General features: G+C 53.5%; 5 protein-coding genes across 5 annotated transcripts; 1 reads left to right on the top strand and 4 right to left on the bottom strand.

The window, feature by feature from the left end:
- Positions 1-1,286: 1,286 nt before the first annotated feature.
- A1O5_04455 (uncharacterized protein) lies at positions 1,287-2,708 on the bottom strand (the record flags this gene model as incomplete). The annotated part of the gene is made up of 1 exon (XM_007745061.1): positions 1,287-2,708. The coding sequence occupies one exon, from the start codon at positions 2,706-2,708 to the stop codon at positions 1,287-1,289; it is 1,422 nt and encodes a 473-aa protein (XP_007743251.1).
- Positions 2,709-3,517: 809 nt separating this feature from the next.
- Positions 3,518-5,235, bottom strand: A1O5_04454 (uncharacterized protein; the record flags this gene model as incomplete). Its single annotated transcript, XM_007745060.1, has 2 exons — positions 3,518-4,948; positions 5,041-5,235. The coding sequence occupies 2 exons, from the start codon at positions 5,233-5,235 to the stop codon at positions 3,518-3,520; spliced, it is 1,626 nt and encodes a 541-aa protein (XP_007743250.1).
- Positions 5,236-7,917: 2,682 nt separating this feature from the next.
- Positions 7,918-9,299, top strand: A1O5_04453 (uncharacterized protein; the record flags this gene model as incomplete). The annotated part of the gene is made up of 3 exons (XM_007745059.1): positions 7,918-8,343; positions 8,433-8,586; positions 8,656-9,299. 3 exons carry the CDS (start codon positions 7,918-7,920, stop codon positions 9,297-9,299), a joined length of 1,224 nt encoding a protein of 407 aa, XP_007743249.1.
- A 2,019-nt stretch (positions 9,300-11,318) lies between these two features.
- On the bottom strand, positions 11,319-13,555 carry A1O5_04452 (uncharacterized protein; the record flags this gene model as incomplete). Its single annotated transcript, XM_007745058.1, has 2 exons — positions 11,319-11,570; positions 11,627-13,555. The coding sequence occupies 2 exons, from the start codon at positions 13,553-13,555 to the stop codon at positions 11,319-11,321; spliced, it is 2,181 nt and encodes a 726-aa protein (XP_007743248.1).
- A 1,909-nt stretch (positions 13,556-15,464) lies between these two features.
- Positions 15,465-16,963, bottom strand: A1O5_04451 (uncharacterized protein; the record flags this gene model as incomplete). The annotated part of the gene is made up of 4 exons (XM_007745057.1): positions 15,465-15,485; positions 15,539-16,135; positions 16,254-16,762; positions 16,822-16,963. The coding sequence occupies 4 exons, from the start codon at positions 16,961-16,963 to the stop codon at positions 15,465-15,467; spliced, it is 1,269 nt and encodes a 422-aa protein (XP_007743247.1).
- Positions 16,964-18,290: the final 1,327 nt, after the last annotated feature.

The raw sequence follows: 18,290 nt of genomic DNA, 5'->3' as shown, positions 1-18,290 counted from the left end.
TAACTTTCTTTCTCTCTCGGAGCATAAAAAGAGAATTCTCGGGCTTGGGAATCAAAACATGGCTCCACATTTCCTTGAGGTGTTCCCCCGTACTTCAACCGTCGGCAGACAGGCATGTCCGTACCGAGTACGCTGCATCTGAAACGTGTCGCCAGAGCTGGTGAATCAGCTGATGCCTTGAGGTCCAGACCGCAATCTCGTCCATGTGGCCTACTGTAGACTGATGGCTTGGTTTGATAGACGCCTGGCAGATGGCATGATTGGAACTCGCCCAGTCGCACAAAGCTCTTCCGCTTCAATCCATCCAAAGGCCCGCCCTGGTTCCCATGGAAATGGATGCGCTACAAGTAATTACTGTCACTTGAACCGGACCACGGTGAACAGCAGTAGTCACACCACTTCTGCCAACCAACCCACTCCACGACTTCTCACGGCGGGTCCGTCGCCCAATCAAGGGCCTTGCGGTTTGGACCCAATGCTTACTTGTTACAAGAGCCCATTGGAACCTGCCCCTCCATCATCGGTTCGCGTCTGGTTATGTCAGCTGCGCTGTCAGACTGTCCAGATGCTCGGGTCTGCTGCCGCTGCCAAGGAAAGAATAATGCACAGAACTTGAAGAAAATACCTAGGACCCTAAATTATAGGATGCATGTCATCGGAATCGTCCTTGATCAGCCTTGATCAGCTTTACAGACAAGTCATGGCTCGTGCGGGCTCTATTTTCAACAAATCCAACTCCTTCGGGATCATGCAGCGACTGTGCCTCCGGGCGGGAGATGGGATGTTGAGCGATTCAGGAAGGCGCCCCGTTTGGTAAACTCTACCCAGTACTTGGGCCAGATTACTGTACTGTCGTCAACCTGATGCAGCGGCTAGAACATGTCGGTTCACGGTAGTCAACGGATTCCCCACGCCTTCCTCCGGCGTTCACTGGCCCAGAGCACAGGTGACAGATCAGCAGGGGAAATGGCCCGACTGAGAATGCTTCGATGAGGGCGCTAGAATGCTGATCGAAGCCTCTCAGTCTTCGAGAAGCACTCGCTTAATCCTTGCTCCTTCTGGTGGTCCTTGATCCGATCCACCCAGCCACAGAAATTCCCCACACGCTCGATGAATCAGCCGGGCAACACCCACCCACCCTCGCTGCCTCCATGAGTCCATACCCTTCTTAGTCATTTTGAATTCCCTCCTTTGGATAAGTCCTGCAATCCTGAACTGTCGGCAATGCGCAACTCTGTCCTTCACTGCCGATCATCCGGCTTTCCTCTCCCTCCTCATTCACCTCTTCACACCAGGAGGAGAGCTCTGATAATCAGCCATCCACCCACCACTCCAATCGTCGTTGCAAGCAACAACCCGTTCCCTTCCCATGTCAGTGCCAGATAAGCCATGATCCCGACAGCCAGCTCCTTCCTGCGTGCCTGCACCCTCCTGCTCCTCCACTCCGGATCGATGCCGAATGGCACTGTCGTCGGGCCCCCTTCGCCCTGTGCCTGCCCTGCATTAGATCCAGTAGCCTTGAGAGGCACCGAGGCTGCCAGTGCTACGGGGCGGTGATCGGAGGTTGCAAAGAGCGGCAGACACGTGTACCGCAGCGGAGTCACCTTGACGTCACCTCTCTGAGAGGTGTTCGAGAAGAAGATTCGGTCGCACCAGCTCGGCCAGCGATGACGTGCCCAGCTCCAGTGCTGTCGGTCTTCTTCATTGACCAGGAGGACAGCCTTGCTTCCGTCGGTGTCGTACTTGTACGTAGGTGGGAAGGTGATGGGGGCCTCTGTCAGCCCGTGTAGAGTCCTCCCAGCCTTGACCTGCTGAGTAAGCTGGTCTTCGGCCAGCAGGTCTTGAAAATGGATCGGTTCGTCTCTGTTCGTGGTAGCCTGAGGGAATTTGTTCTCGACGTCCTGTGGAGACGGTCGGAGCAGTGATGTGCGATAGTTGAGATCACCAGCGAAGAAAAAATATGAAGATGATGATGACGATGATGCAGTCGAGTACATCCCGCTCTCTCCAGCAACAGTCTCATGCCCCTGTGAGTGAACTTCTCCTTGTAGCAGCGGCGCATCTTCCCCTTCTGCGTCCCGAGACAGAGGAGCCTTGACTCTCTGATCCGGCAGGAACACCAGTCTCTGCATAATGTTCTTGTAATCCTCATTTCGCCTCTCGACACCGTCTTCCATCGGAGCCAAATGGGCCGACACGATGGTAAATTCGACCTCCTCGCTCTCGCCATTTGCCTCGCTATCATCTCCTCCTTGATCATCTCGGCTCACTCGGTATCCCAGCCTGACACCTACGGCGCCTTTGTTGCCTATTTCGCCAACCCCGACACCCACTCCAGCCGTGCTCACCCACTTGAGGTTATCGACGACGTCGTCCCTCAGAAAGACCATGATGGCCGTCATGCCCAGGTTTCTGCTCACCACATTCACGTAGCCGTGGCGGTCGTCTTTGGAAGCGAGCCTCACGACTTCGCGGAACGCCCCGAAGTAGGGCGTCAGAAACGACCCGCCCAGAAAGGCATAGCTGATGGGCGCGAGCTCCTGCAGGCAGAGGACGAGAAGTTCTGGAGAGTCGCTGCTTGGCGGGAGGGCGTGGAAGAGATATGGCGCAAACGTCACGGGATCGACGAGGGTCCGCGCGCAGTTGTATGTTAGGATGTAGATGTTGAGGGAATCGCTAGTAGTGCTGGACGGAGTTTGATGGGCCATGTTTCAGACCAATCCAGGTGTTGAACCATGTGTTTTTGATCACGAACGAATTCCTTTGCTCTCGACCGAGATCGCGGCCAAAGCGAGAGTGGAAGCCTATGAACAACCTGCAACTATCATCGAGCCAAAATTCATTGGGAGGATTGATGCATGAGAGAAGGGCCCTGGGAACAGGCGCGGATATCTCATGGAAGAGCGGAATAGTTGAGGTTGCGTTGGGCTGTGCGGCTGTGTGGTGGATGATGTCGTCAGTCGCGCCAACTGTCATCCGGATGTGGTTTAGCTCCAGATCATCTGGTTCTTGGAAAGCTTCATTCAGCCTCGCATCACCAACTCGAAACGACTGTAGAGACCTGCAGTCCAAGGCCGGAAAGTAAAGGCTTGAGCCCTAGCTTTGAAATTGAAGCTCCCGGCGAAAGAAAAGAGCAGTGGTCAAAACACAATCCCTGGAACGGCGGCAAACGACCAATCGCGAAAGAGTCTCCCCAATGAGAGAGAAAGGTATTACGTGGTTTATAACTTTGGCCCAAGACAGGCACCGGAGGAATTTTGTGTAGAATTATTCGGGGTATGTCGGCATCTATCAAGCTCTACCCTCATCAAAAGACATATATTTTGATCCATAGTGAAAACTTTGATTAAAACAACATAGGAACATCTTTGGGCAGAGCAGTGACATGGCAACAAAAATGGCCGCTGAACATGAATCTAGTAACTGTTAATACCTACAATCGAAACAAAGGAAAAATGCTCTCCGAATCCGAAAATGCCGGGTCCCCCCCCCCCCTTTCCCGTCGTGAGTGCCTGCTCTACGGGCCACTAGGGCTAGGTGGTCCGTTCAGCTTGAAATATCCCGGCTGCAGCGTTTGGAACACTCCAGTGGGATCGTACTTGGCGGCAGTGCTCTTCAGCTTGGCTTTGTTGGTCGATCCGTAGCTAGCAATGACGTCCTGGAACTGACTGGCATAGTTCATGTAGATGTAGTCCTCATACAGCCCCATCGACTGAGCTAATGCCACGGTCCGGTCAATGATTCGCTTGTTGGCCTGGAGAATTCTGGTGTCGTCGGCCGCATTGGTCCACATCATGTTCATGTTGAGCAGCAAGAACGGCCCTGCGGAAGCCGAAAGGCCGAGCGGGTTTCCGCCATTTTGGGTCATGGCAGCGAGTTGCCCTTCGGTGATGACTTGCAAAGTCGCGGCGGGCACCAGACCGGCGGCATCCTTGATCGAATCAAGTTCCTCAAAGAAGATATCTCTGACCGAGGCTGTGTGGTTTTTGTTGAGCTTGTATGTAGCCGCCCAGTACGTCTCGCGCAGTCCGTCGGGGTTGCTGGCGTTGAATTCTTGGGTTAGATCTGCCAGTGTGCGGACTTTGGTGGTATCTGAAATGGCTGGGATAGACAAGTACTCGCTGAAGATGGGTGCGTTAGCCACGGGCTGCGCATATTGGAGATCGGCGGCGGCGAGGTTGAGATCGGCGGATTGTGCGTAGGCGAACGAAAGGATTTGGGCAGCATTGGGGTCCTGAGGCGAGTTGACACCGACATTGTAGAAAGCGTCGACAACAGCGTCGAATTGGTCTTCAAGTATCACACGGCCGCCGCCCCACATCAAGCCGCCTGGAAGAGGGATGGCGTTCAACGTGAATTTGGTCACGATTCCGAAGTTATTGCCGCCGCCACGCAGGGCAAAGAAGAGGTCTTTGTTCTGGGTGGCGCTGGCAGTGACAATCACCCCGGACGCGGTAACAACCTCGTAGCTAACGACGTTATCGCAGGCCCAGCCGTAAATATTAGAGAAGAAAGAAATGCCGCCGCCAGTGGTGAGGCCGCCCACCCCAATGGGTGAGACACGGCCGCCGATGACGGTGACACCGGCTGGCTGAAGGGCGGTGTAGACATTGAACCATGTGTTACCAGGGCCAATGTCAGCCGTCTTCTTGTCCGACGAAAGTTTGATGGTGTTGAGCTTCTCGAGGGACATGGTGATACCGCCCTGAATGTTGGAGGCGCCGGCGAAGGCTGCATGGCCACCGGACTTGGCTGCGAACGGACATTGGGTGAGTCGTGAGAGCAAAATTGATATTGACACTTGGGTTGCACTGGTTGGCTTGAAAATACAATAGGGGTCAATATTCTCTTGCTGAACAGACCAGTAGGCGTTGGTGAAGGCTGTGTAGCCTTGATTGCCTTGCTCGATCACATTCGATGATCCGAACAGGATCCTGAGGGTGTCACACTGGACGAGAGAGCAGTCAGTGATTGAACCAGTGAGGCAGTCGGACGAGGTTCGGGGACGTCGATGATGCGTTGTCCCTGGTGAAGACTCACCGCAATCGAACATGCAGAGAGGGAGGATCTCTTGGTCAGCGAGTCCAGCTCGGGCAACGCAGACACATTGACGCCCTGGTCAATGAGGGCTAGGGTGACGTTGAAATCAGGTGGCTCAAAGGTGCTGTCCTGCGCCGCGGCGGACGCGGCAAACCCCAGGCCAAGGGCGGCCACGTGGAGGGAGGAGAACCGCATGATGGGCGGAGAGGAAAGAAGCGAAGGCAGGGGGAACAAAGGCTTCTAGAAGACTTCCACGACCTCTGGACGCAAGCAACAATTGATGCTCACTTTGCACTTGCCGAGACGCAAAAGAAGACACAGCCTGGGCCAACCACGGCGAGCTTGACAACCCACAAAAACCTAAAGATTGAGATGCAGAAGATGAAGCGAGAAAGCTGGGATCGAGGAGAACAGGCCTGCTACTTACGTTGGCCAGGGTCAGTCTTCTGGTGCTGCCCGCATGTCCGAAATGTCAGATCAAATTTCGTCGACCACGCCATACTTCCTCCTTGGATGTATCTCGTTTGCGACAGGGCTCTCCACAGAAGACGTTGTACTCAGAAGGACTGGATCCTTACGATGTGGGCCTGTCGCGTGGCCGAAATGCGCTTTGACAGTTGCTAGACATTCTCATTTCTTGGTGTTGAAGGCAAGACAAGTGGGCTGGACAGAAACAAGTGGGTGTTGCATTTCAATGGTCCAATATAGCTAAGATCCAAACCCTTCCGAGTCTGGAGTTTGGCATCTGCCACATTTGGGGCCACTGGCGCTGCCTAGCATTTTCGGCGGAGAAGTCGGCAATGAGAATAATCCCTCACATCCTGCGTTGAACATGGTAGATGGTTGCTGTCCCTGGGACTAAGCTTGAAGTCGCAGCAAGGTCCTGACTCCTGGATTTCTTGGGCTCGCCGTTGTACAGCCTAATGCAGTCTAGCCAACGTGGGCCAAAACTAGCGACAGTTAGTTGCAATGGACATTTCCCATGCACTGGAGAGCTCGGAATCACCCCGACATCTTGGGCTTATCTTCCATTGCCACGTGCAGCTGGAGAGGCTGGCGGGGACGCGAGAGGCCAAGAGGGAATAGTAATCGAGAGTCCTCGCACCATGCGGCTGGAAATACGAAAGTGCTAGCTATAATCGGGAGGAGTCTATAAGCTACACAGTACACTAGGCATTTCGCTTATGGCTGTGTTGCACTCCTAGACCCAGATATTAGATTGTGCCTTGGGATTGCCGAGGATCAGGCTTCGATGCATACTTGCATACTTACTGGATACTCACCAGATACCCCTGAATCTTGCCTCGGAGCGGGACGTCAAGTCAGCCATGGATACGCTAGCTAAATTTGTCTTAGTCGATCACATGATGAGCCAAGCCACGGCCTTGGCAGGAACTGATTCCAACTCGCCAAGTTCCAACTCCTCCCCATCGCCTGATCCTGCAATCACTGCATACCACAGTAACAAGTACTGTAAGTACTTACAGTACATGATTCGACCCTCAACGCGTGATCCTAGTGCCCTTATTTTCTGGTTCGATGGCCAGCTCCCACAGAATGGGCCCTTCCACCTAGCTCCCCGCTTGCAGAAACGCTAAGCAGGAGGCTCTACTGGGTACTTGTCACTTGTACTTGTAAGTCAAGATGAAGTATTCCGCACCTGTCCCATGAGCACGTGGCAAGTGCAAGCCATCAAGCGTGGCTTGTCCTGCGGCTGCTCTACCCTTTTTCGAGCGCTGGTACTCGTGCAAGTTGTCAATGCACTGTACGGAGTGCTGAATCCCGGGGAGAGCATACCTATAGTAGGTGAAGAAGTAAGTATTGACTCCGAAAAAACTACTCGGAACGAGGCCACCTCGTTAGCCGGGCTTCGCCGGGTTCCCCGGACTTCGGCTCGCCAAACTAGACGATCCAAGCTTTACGCCGACACGTCCAACGCAACATCTGTCTTGCACTAAGTGGATTTTGTTTTCATCTTGTCGACACTCTGGTTGGCAGGCGCCAATAACGGCCATCCAGGAAGCGGGCGACTGTCGATCTTGGAAGATTAAAGGCTAGCCTGGGAAGCGGCATGGAGGGTTGGGACGTGAGTGCCGTGCCCTCGATAAGCCCTCAGCAGTCTCGAGTGGCGTGCTCTTGCTGACAATGCATCGCGCACCAGGAGATGCCTCCTGCTCACGCGGCGAGACGGGTGCCCCGGTGGCCCTTATTCGTTCAGCCCTCTTCAACTTCAGGTTACCTGCCTCAGGGTGTATGGCGTATCCAGTATTTTCTCTTTTGTCGCAGGTGGTCAGAAAGGCAGAGAAGCAAGAAAGAGAAACAGGGGGGGAATAAGGACCTTCTTTTCCTTCCCGTCGATGCTGCACCCGACGGATCGAGAGCAATGGTAACAAGCCGGAGTCCTGCGTCTTTGAGGAGGAGCCGAAGGACCGTACCGGATATCTTTCGTCTTTTAGGATACCCTTAGTACCACATCGCTGTCGGACCCCTGAGATTTCCACGCCGTGAAAGCCCAAACCTGGCACTAGTGGCGTCGACCCAGTATACTCCATCACCGAGTGCATTGTTCCATGCCATTATAGGGATTTTCGCCAGGCCGTGGTAGTGGACGCCAAGCTGCCAGCCAGTCTCGGTCTTCACTCGAGCTCGCTTGTTGCATCCTGCGTCGCACCAAAACCGGTTTGTGGCAAAGAGTTCTTTTTGGACCTTTGCAAAGAAGAGAAAATGTCCTCTATCTCCCTATGCCGAAGGAGGCCGTCTTTCCTCTCAATCCTTCTTCCTAGCCCTCCGTAGGCTATCGCTATCTTCTAGGGCTTGTGGTTTGCGCAGCAAACCAACCGCTTTGCACTCCTCGAACATCACCTTGATTCCCCCAGCATGTCGTCTCAAAACTATGTCTCCCAAAGGGCGCTTCTTGGGGTGGCATACTCCATGCTTGGAGTCACCAGCGTTGTCTTCGTGGCAAGGGCGCTGGTGAGATTCCGTCAACCAAAAAGGTTCCAAGCAGAAGACTTCTTCCTCCTGCTTGCCTACCTCTTCTTTCTATCCCTGACCATCATGTATATCGTCTTAACACCCACCATGTTCCGCGTCACTGATGCATCGACGGGCAAGATACCAATCTACCCCGAGATTCTGGACGACTCCCTCTTTATGATCAAGATCTTCTTCGCCAACACCATGATCTTCTGGTTTACGCTATATTCGGTCAAGTTTGCGTTTCTGTGCCTCTATCGCCGGCTGATGACGGGTATCCCGGTGTACATGAAACTGTGGTGGGCGGCTGCAGGATTCTGTATCTTGGTAAGAACCAACCCTTGAATATTTTGGCATTATTTTTGCTAGAGAGAGGAATCCGGCCTGCTTCCTCATCCACTGACTGTGTCGTCCAGACTTTGATTGGCTGTGTCGTATCAAACTTCACCAGCTGCCACAGTATGCACGCATGGTTCACACCAGGACTATGCGCCGAGAAACGAGACGTGCGTGCTCAGATCGCCTCGTTATATTACGCCTACGCGGTGGATGTCTTGTCAGATCTCTTCAGTAAGCCCAAGTCACCTGTGCCATGCTCTAGCTTGTCCATGTTGCTGACTCGTTTCTCTAAATCCTCAGTCATGTTCCTTCCCCTGCGTCTGATTTGGAACCTACAACGGCCCACGGCACAAAAGGTTGGCATTGGAGCTCTGTTCTGCGTCGGATTGATCTGCATCATCTTCGCCACAATCCGCGTGGTACAGATTGGGGTCAAAACACAGGGTCACTCAACCCCATCCTCCTCATGGCTCGCGTTGTGGGCGATCGTCGAGTCGGCCGTAACTATTATGGTCGGCTGTTGTCCCGGCCTGTATTCCAAGGCCAAAGAAGCTCACTCGACTCGCAAGACGTCGTCCAAAAAGAGCGGAATGCCTCCTCCCTACAACTACGGAAGCCATGCCTACGCAAACCAGGTCACTGGCGCGGGCAACACTACTAACGCGACCAACAATCACATCAGCCGCGTGATTGACAACGACATCGAGATGAAGCACATTCCTGTCAAGGTTACTGGCGGCAAGGAGTCCCGGCGGTGGAAGGACAAAATGAGCAGCGTCACTGACACATTCTTCGCCAACGACAGCTCCAGCCAAGAGGAACTCAACAACAATAAGCAGCAGATCTTCGTCAGCACGAGTATCGAGATCAAGGACGAGGAAGAAGGGGACCGCGCCAGCAATCGAAGAGATGCCGATTATCACTATCCCAAAAGCCCTGTTTGATCCCCCCCAAGGCATCTGCTCCGCCCAAAGGGAGATCCCAGCGTTTGTATGGCTAGGTCTATCCCTATCCCGCACTTCTTTTGCAGCAGAGAAAGAATGGCGATAACAAGGAAAAGAGTCACGATTAGAAGAAGGCCAAGGGGACATTCCTCTACTCGTGGCCGGGCCATCTCGGACCATCTATTTCAGAGATCATCTTCCTGCAACGGTTATCCCCTCCGAGAGTTCGACGTTCTGGAGTTCAAAAGAGGAGGGGCTCTGAAGAAAGAGCGACACTTGTATATATCCATCCAGTCCGCAGGACAGAACAGGATCCTTTCGAAGAGTTTCTTTCACACGGAATTGGCTCAGAGCAAATCCGTACCTTGGGTATCTACATACCAACGTCTCCATGATTTTGTACAACATCTCTCCGGACCTCCATGTACATAGATAGATAGACATGTATGCATATATATATATATATATATCCGATTCCGGCTGTGTTGTGTCCCTACAGTGGCTGCATGTGTACATGCTCCCGTGGTTGGGATCCATGGCCGGTTTGACCGAGACGCTGACGGGTACGGAGGAGTAAGAGTCGAAGGAGGAGTACTGAGTACTGGGTACTACTATTTAGGAACTCGCACTAAACCGCGCCGTGCCGTCAACCCCTTTTATGATCTTCGGCCCGCGCTCCCCTTTTCCCTAGGATGAAAGTAGAACATAAGCCTACAGACTACAGTGGGGTGCAAAAAGTTTGAATACACCTAGCTAACAAAACTCCATATTAGGTGTATTCGAACAAAGAGCACTTACTGTACCTCGTACATGCTCTTTGTTCGAAATAACGACGACGACGACGACGACGATAATGCACAGCCCTCAACGGGCCACAGGAGTCATACATACCATAGGCGCTTCTGGAATCCAGATCGCTGCGACTCCTTCGCACCGAGATACATACTTTCGCAGACTAACGAAGGAGCTGGAGTGGCTGGTAAGATGTTTCAAGGGGAGGAAGAGGCCGAAGCCTACCCGGTACATGTATGCTGTTTGTCTGGGAGCGAAGGTACCCGCGATACCGTGCCCTCCCCTCCCCTCCCGTACGAGCAAGGCCACCAGCAATAGGGCTGAAGACGGCAAGCTCCTTGATTTTGGCGACCCGACGACCCTGCCCGCTGGTTGCTCGACTTACTTGGTTTGCACGATGGCGCGATCCGGTCGTCGGAGTAAAGACACCGAAGATGGCAAACGTACTTGTTTTCTGCGATCCGACAACCTGCGTTCAACTCACCTCGTTCTTCACAACCACCACGAACCTCAACCGTTCTCCTTTACAGACCCGTTAGATTTATTGCAAAGTGCTCCGTACTCCGTACACACACACACCTCGCGTCGGTTAGGAATCCTTCCAAACTGACCTTGCCCTTTACCCAGCTGAAGCCATTTCCTGTCCGGCCCCCTATCACGGGTAGAAAATTGGAGACCTGGTACAGCATACGGTGTACATGACGGGAAAAACCAATTTATTGTCATCAATATCCACAGTGATTGGTCATCTGGTTGCTGTCCCAAGTTTAGAAGATTGTCGTGAAGTGGTGAAATGTAAAATGGCCGACGCCCTCATCCCATTGTCATATCATCATGTATCCCATCACATAGTCCAAACAATGTACTGTTCTGTGGAGCAGACACCAAACGTTCATCAGACCATCATGAATTTCTTCGTGACAGCATCTTGTCAATCATCACATATGTCAAAGTTAGGAACCCGACACCGAAAGACCACAGAGTCCACTTTACCACAACCATGATCATCACTCTCACCCATCCTGAGAACACAGATTCATGTACGGCGGTATAGGGCATTTTGCGTCCTATTTTTTGCTCTTTCTTTCTTTCTCTGCCGTCAAGGAAACTCTCGCTTGCTAAAATGCTATTCCACCAAAACAAAGGAAATTCGTATCAACTTGCTTTATTTCGACGCAGCTTGGACATCATTTCTCCACAAATCCGAATCTAAATGGCTGCTCACATTCAACGTCTCCAACCGGGTGGTGGAGGTGGCCGACCCCCTCGGTAGACGACTTCCCGCTCAATAAAGCGCTCTTCCTCTCGATCCCAGTCCTGGCGATGGCGCGGTGGAGGAGGCTCGATGGCGAGTGGGCGTGGCGCTGGTTCTTCAATGGCGGGAGGGAGGACTCGATTTTCCCATTCAATCTCCTTGATTCGCTTACGACGCTCTTTGCGGATGTCATCGGACAGACCAACTAGACGAGCAATATCTTCCTGGAATATCGTTAGCAATTTGGTTCGAGACAGAGTTGCACAGAGACAAAACTCACGTAGCGCAGATAGGCGATGATATAGTAAAAATCGTCAGTCTCCTCAAACTCATACCCCATCTCCTGAATCGCTTCCTTGACAACGAGATCCTTGGTGACCTCGGTCCATAGGCCTTCCTTGGGATCCCGCTCCTTTCCATAACGACGGCCAATCTCTCCGTTCGACGATGGCAGCGGAGCTGGCGGATGAACAGGGATCGGTGCGGGGAGCGGTGCAGGCAGCACAGGTGCGGGTGCTGGCGCTGGAAGGGGTCTCGCAACTGCACTGTCGTAACGCTCATCAACTCCATCTGGCATGAACTTGCTCCTTCGCACACCGTTGTATCTCTGCCAGGTAATCTCCTGACTCGCCCCTCCAAGCCCATCCATTCGAACGCGACGAGTACCCGGAGGAACATCCACAATTTCCCAGTCGCGGGTAGCTCCATGGTACGCTTCGCCGACGTAAGCTCGATCCATGGCACGAGCATTATAGTACTCTGCTTCTTCTTGCACGTCCCGTTCATAGCCACGATAAACCTCACGACGAGGGGGTGGAGGCTCGTAATAGAGTTCACGTGCCGGCGGGGGAGTATACGGTGCAGCAACGCTTTTCGGGCTGGCTGGACCGTCCCTGCGATCTATCACAATATCCTCATTCTCCGTACGACCATTCCTGGTTTGGGTTCTGCTGATCTCAATACGCTCTTCTGATCGAGCTCGTACTGGTGGAGGGGGAGCCAGGGGCGGGCTTGGCGGCGATGGTGGCCGTGAAATCACCCGTGGCCGAGTTGGGATGGCGACTTCAAAGCCATGGTCGATATGGCGATGATGCGTTATGACCTCTTGATGAATGGTAGGGGCATTGATGATCGGAGGCTCTGGAGGAGGAAGAGGCGCAGGGGGCATCATGGGCGCAGTGCGAGCCGAAGTCACCGAGGTGGCAGGAGACCTGGAGCGAGAGCTCTTGCGAATGATGATTTCCTGTTGGTTGCGAGTGCCGCTGCGTCCCTCGCGCTCCTGTTGCCTGATGATGATTTCATCATTTGAAGCACTACTCGAGCGTCGAGCTCTGGACCTCGCTCGTTCATGAGATTTGGGGCGAGCCAACGCATAGTCCTCGTATCGGCGGGGCTCGAGATTCTGTTCGTCGCGCCGGATGATGATTTCTTGCCTGTCGACGTCGCCTCGGACGGATCTCCGATCGTAATCACCTCCTCGCCTGGAGACTACATCGTCATAGTCGTCATAGCGAGATCGTCGGTCACTCTCATCGCGACGAATGACGATTTCCTCTCTCGAGGAGTTGACTTCTCTAGGCGGCGGTGGCCGCACCTCGCGCTCTCGTTCATCTCGGCGAATAACAATTTCCTCTCGGGAAGAGTTCACTTCCCTGGGCGGTGGCGGCCGCACCTCTCGTTCTCGTTCGTCCCGTCGGATGATGATTTCCTCCCGATCCCGGTCACGTTGAGGAGGTGGAAGTCTGCGCTCGGGCTCTCGCTCGTCTCGGCGGATGATGATCTCGTCACGCTCCACTTCTCGTTCCCGCCGAGGAGGTGGCCTTGATTCTGACTCGTCTTTCCTGATGATGATCTCCTCCTTTTCGATCTTCCTCTCTGGCTGGGGAGAAGGGGATCGCCGACGAACCCGAGCAGCGAACTCGAAGTCTTCTTGTTCTCGCTTCCGCAGGACCACTGGCCCAGCGGAGGTTCGGCCATAACCTTCTTGTAGAAAAGCAGGTGTAGAGCCTGGTCGTTCACGGATTTCTTCTCGCACAATGGTTTCTCTTTCCCGCTCACGCACGGGCACAGGCGTGGGGCGGCGATAGTCTACGTCTTCCTCGACGAAACGGTCATCATAGTATCGTCGACCATTCCGTGAGATGTAACTTTCTCGGCGGTCTTCGTAACGGTCGACAGACACATCATCGGCGTAACGGCGTCCTGCCATGGCAGGGTGTGGTTATGTTTGTTTTTCTTCTTGTTGGTTTTTTTTTTTTGGAACTTGACTCGGAAGGGCACTGGGCAGGTAGGGGGGGTGTTCGGTTCGCTGAGTTGGCAGTCTGGTCCGTGGAGGGGTTCCGGCAAACTCGTTCCAGAATGGATGACAGTTTCAAAGACGTTAGTGGTAAAGTATATTGTTGCAGAAGAGGTCAGTTGCACCAACAGCCCTAAACGAAGAACAAGAAGCACAAATGCGAGCTGCCAACGTTGGAAGAGAAGAGTGAGTGAGAGAGGACGAAGGGGGGAAGTTGAGTTATTACGCAGTTGGGTGAGGTGAGAAGAGCCAGCAAGGCCGCTGGGGGAGATGAGCCTAGTTTTTAGGTGGGACTTGTTGGACTGTGACTGCCAACTGGGAACATGTGCGTGTGCAGCCGCGGGCGCGGGCGCAGGCGCAGGCGCAGGCGCATGCCCACGCGCAGCAGGACCTTTCTGGCTGCCAAAAGCCCACCACCACCATCTCCATCACCATCTCCATCGACATCGATATCAACCCAACCTGTCCAATTGTCCCCTTGTCCCACTGGCGATCCGCCGCCAGCTACAGTCTTGCAGACAGCCAGTAGCAAAACACCCCCAACGTGAAGAAGAAGGGCACCGTAAGGGGTCGCGACGTGATGGAGAGAAAGCAACACCCGCAGCCCGAAGCAGGTGACGTAGTTCCATGCACGCGAGCCCAATGACTTGACCTGCCAGGCTTTGGTGGATGGGATTAGTGAAAAGCTGGAAGGGAAAAAAAAAAACAGAACACCACACCTGACAGACTGGAGGGGCTGGTGGGCGGCAGCGCGGGGGGATCGACTGGTGCCTACTAGCAACGAGCTTGAATGAGCTACGCCTTCCCAGTACTTGGAGGGATGCGGTCTGTCCAGTACGAAGTAACAAGTACAGATGTACCGTTGCATTGCCTACCGGTCAGTGAGCTGCCACTCAGCGAACTCGCCTCAGGTAGCCTTGGGCAGTTATGCCAACCCATCTCGCCGTTTCTCTATCAACCCACAATGGTTGCCTTAAGGCTTTGTTCCTCTCGAATTTTCAGTACCAGAGGGCGTTGATCCCCTCAACAATCGCCGTTGGGCATTCACATTCGCCTTCATGGCCCCGGCACCGCAAGCATTACCGAGCCAACTTTCAAACTCCGGGTTGCGGGCTGGGCCGAAGCCCGATGAGCCAAACTTCAGCCTGAAAAATGCTCGTGTGCACAATCGGGACACAGCAGAGCCTTGTCGATTTTTCTAATGTGGACTTTGGGCATCAAACACCAACATACCGTCAGCCTAGTTACTACCCAACCGGGTGTTTCAGAATGGCACCTACTTGTCTACACTGCTTCATGATGGCGAGAGGGAAAAAAAAAGGGTGCCAACTTTTGTCTTACATCTATATAGACCCATATGCCTTCCTCGGCCCAAACCTACAAGTAGACCTGCCGAAAAAGAACTCAGACCAGGCCCTGTACAGATCGACGTGGTCGCCCAATGTATCCACCCTTGGACAAGATGCAAAATGCTTCGACACTCAGACGGGCGCCCGCGAGCGAAAACCAAGGTCCTCCTCGGTGTGCCCGTTCCCGTACATCGAACGCCCTATTTCAATGCGTACATGTCCTCACTGCGTATCCCATGGCTATGCGCCATCTTATGGTATGTTAAAATGTACAATGCGCCCACAGAACGCCTCCAATTTCGATTCAAGGGTGCGTGTACCAACTGTTGTAAGTCGCGAAAGGCGACATCTCGTCTCATCGTAGAAATCGTTTCCTCAAGGCGCAAATCCTCTCCATTCTTTTTTTCTTCCTGCGCGGATTCTCATTAAAGATTAGTACAAGCTAATCGAATGTCGACCAAGATATTGGGTTTTCAGGGGTCTGGGTTTGCCACCTATGTCATGGTCAGCAGTTGGAACACGACAACCCAAGGACAGACACACTCACCCGTAACTGCCTGGAATAATCCTGGTTATCTTGAAGAGACACATTGCTAAGGCGACTCTCGTCATGGATGTACAATGCATACGGGTTCAGTCGCTGGTCTGTACCTAGGCTCCGGCGATCGAAGGTCGTTGAGCCGGTATCGACGCCTCGCAGGTCATTGCCCAGACTGACTCCAGACGTGTTGATGCGGGGAGTCTTAGTCCCGAGCAAGCCTGACGACGACAACTGACTAACTTGCCGTGACGGAACATTATTGGAAGGTGAACTGTCGCCCGTTCGAGGAAGGTAAGCCGTTTCCGGGCCGCCTTCTGTCGCGACATTCTTGTGACGTCTGCGGAACCAGAGATAGACTGCGGTTCCAATCACAACGCCGATGCCCAGAGCAACACCAAGAACGATGCCAACAACTTTGCCAGTGCTGACGCCACCGCCCCCAGTGACGCTCTGGCCGAGCGTGGCATCCGAGGTGGCGGCTGCAGACGGTGTCACAACCACAGTCCGAACTTCTCCTGTGACGGTTGTGATGCTCGTGTATATTTCACTTGGGGTTGGAGCTGAGCTTGGGCTTGGTGGAGGTGTCGTCGAGGGCTGAGAGGTCTGGGACGATCGTCAGCATCGCACTATAGCGCGCAGGACACGAGTTCAATAATAGGACACGTAATCTTTCATCAGGGGGATTGAGATAGGTCAGCCACAACAGGATGGGTTGTCATACAGTGGAGCTCATCCAGCTCATCGAGGTGTCGCTGGACCAAGTCACAACGGCAGTCTCGTCAGAACTCTGAGACGATCCAATTGTTACCACAGAAGAGGAACGGTGGATGATCCATGTATTAGGAGTAGGGGAAGATGTGGGGGATCCAGTATCCGTAGAGGACGTGGATGCGGACGCGGAACTGGAAGTGATGGAGGTGGAGGTATCAATACTAACCGACGATGGAGCCGAAGAAGGGGAAGATGTTGAGGATGGTGGGATGGCTGTCGAGCCAGAGGTTCCTAAAGGGACTCCTGCACTCAAGAGGTAATATCCATAAAGGCCGTCATCGGTGTTGCCACACCACTCAGAGGTAAAGCCCGGACATTGCTGATTGCAATCATAAGTGCTTTCCTGCGGAGAAGGAATGTAGTTGGAGCACCAGCAGTAGTAGCCTTGGAGGACGGCGAATGCAAAAGAACCTTGACATTGCTGTTGGCAGGCTCCATTCGACTGGAACTCGTTGTAGTCTGGAGGTGGACATCAGTGATTGGCGAACCTGCGCACGGACTTGGGATGGACTACTCACGGCCTTGGTAGCTGCCGGCGTTGTTATCCGGCGAGCAATAGGAAATGTCGAGGCCTTGAGATGGTGCAACCCATAGCGAGAGAAAGGCGGTGCAAAGGAACAGGACGGTCCAGAATGAGCCCAATGGTATTGAAACGGCCATTTTGAGAGATTGGCTTCAGCCTATGGTGACGGGAGGAGGATTCCACCTATTACTGCATCGCAATGCTTGTCTTCAGCCCACGCGCAAGGGGTTCGCACACAATATCGTACGGTGGGTCGTCAAAACGCTTCGATCGGAGGACTTATTGCATCGAGGGTGGGTTGGTAGAGCTCCTTTTCGCGTGTCAAGTATCACACCAGACGGCGACACCACTCAACTCGACGGAGAAGGGCTGACAGGATGACCAGCCGACGTTGTCTCCTTTAACTTAGGATCGACCGTCTCTGCCTAAGGGTAGGGTTCGAGGCAAAAGACAGGGAGCCAGTATGTGTTGGAACAGAGGGACAAGATGACGGGCGCAGGTGCGCGTATGGACATGGACGTGGATCGTGGATCGTGGATCGTGGATCGAAGGGGACAGGTTCTGAATCTCCGGAGCAGGAAGATGCGACGAGGGAGCTTTGGGGAGCTCTAGGGATCTCGAGTATCTATTCGTGCATATGAGAACTATGCGTACAGGCTGCGGACGGCGAGGATGGGACAAGTGTTGCAATGGTTGACCGAGAAGTAGACGCCAAATTAAAACTTGAAAGGAACGGAGTTGCCGTGCAGATGTTGGCAGCAGTTTGGACAAGCGAGGGTGAGGGAGGAGGAGGAGCAGGTGCAGATAGGTAACTAGCGAGTGAATTCCACCATTAAGACGAGATGGGAAAGTGGCCAAAGGCAGGGCAAGGCAGATACAAGGGTACTGCAAAGACTCGCAGCGCGTGCGGGTTGCGGGTGGCAGGTTGCAGGTCGCAGGAAGGGGAGACTGAGGCGGACTGACCAGGAAGTTAGAACGAGTGATAGACGAACGTCTTATTTCCGGGGTGGATCCTCAGCTTGCTCAGGTCGACGTATCTGGCGATGGTCTGGCGTGGTGGAGGTGCGATCCCGTCAACCAACAATGCGTAAGTGGGATTGTAGCTTGAGGCGTGAAGTGAAGCCGATCAAAAGATCAACATGACCAGCAGGGCTGTAACAGTGATGAGAGACGAGGTTGAAAGGACAGCTGGAAGGGAGTCTTTTGTCTCTTTAATTTCACAGCGGAGCCCGCTGTCAATACCTCGTACTTCATACGAGGTACATTACTCCGTACGCGAAGACAAAGACCAAGGCGACTAAACCGGATGACGCTCACATGCTGATTGATCCGGAGCCAGCAACAGAAGGAAAAAGGCCCAAGAAAGTCAGTGATGGCCACAACTTTTGCTTGGCCTGGTTGAACCCACCGCCACCACCATCCGCTTAAAATGTCACTCTTTTGGGTATTTATCAACCGGGAACA

This window comes from Cladophialophora psammophila (genome assembly GCF_000585535.1).
Source record: "Cladophialophora psammophila CBS 110553 chromosome Unknown aczJe-supercont1.6, whole genome shotgun sequence".
Classification (NCBI taxonomy): Eukaryota; Fungi; Ascomycota; class Eurotiomycetes; order Chaetothyriales; family Herpotrichiellaceae; genus Cladophialophora; species Cladophialophora psammophila.
Note: the sequence above shows the minus strand (reverse complement) of the source record. Positions and strands in the feature narration are given on the sequence as shown.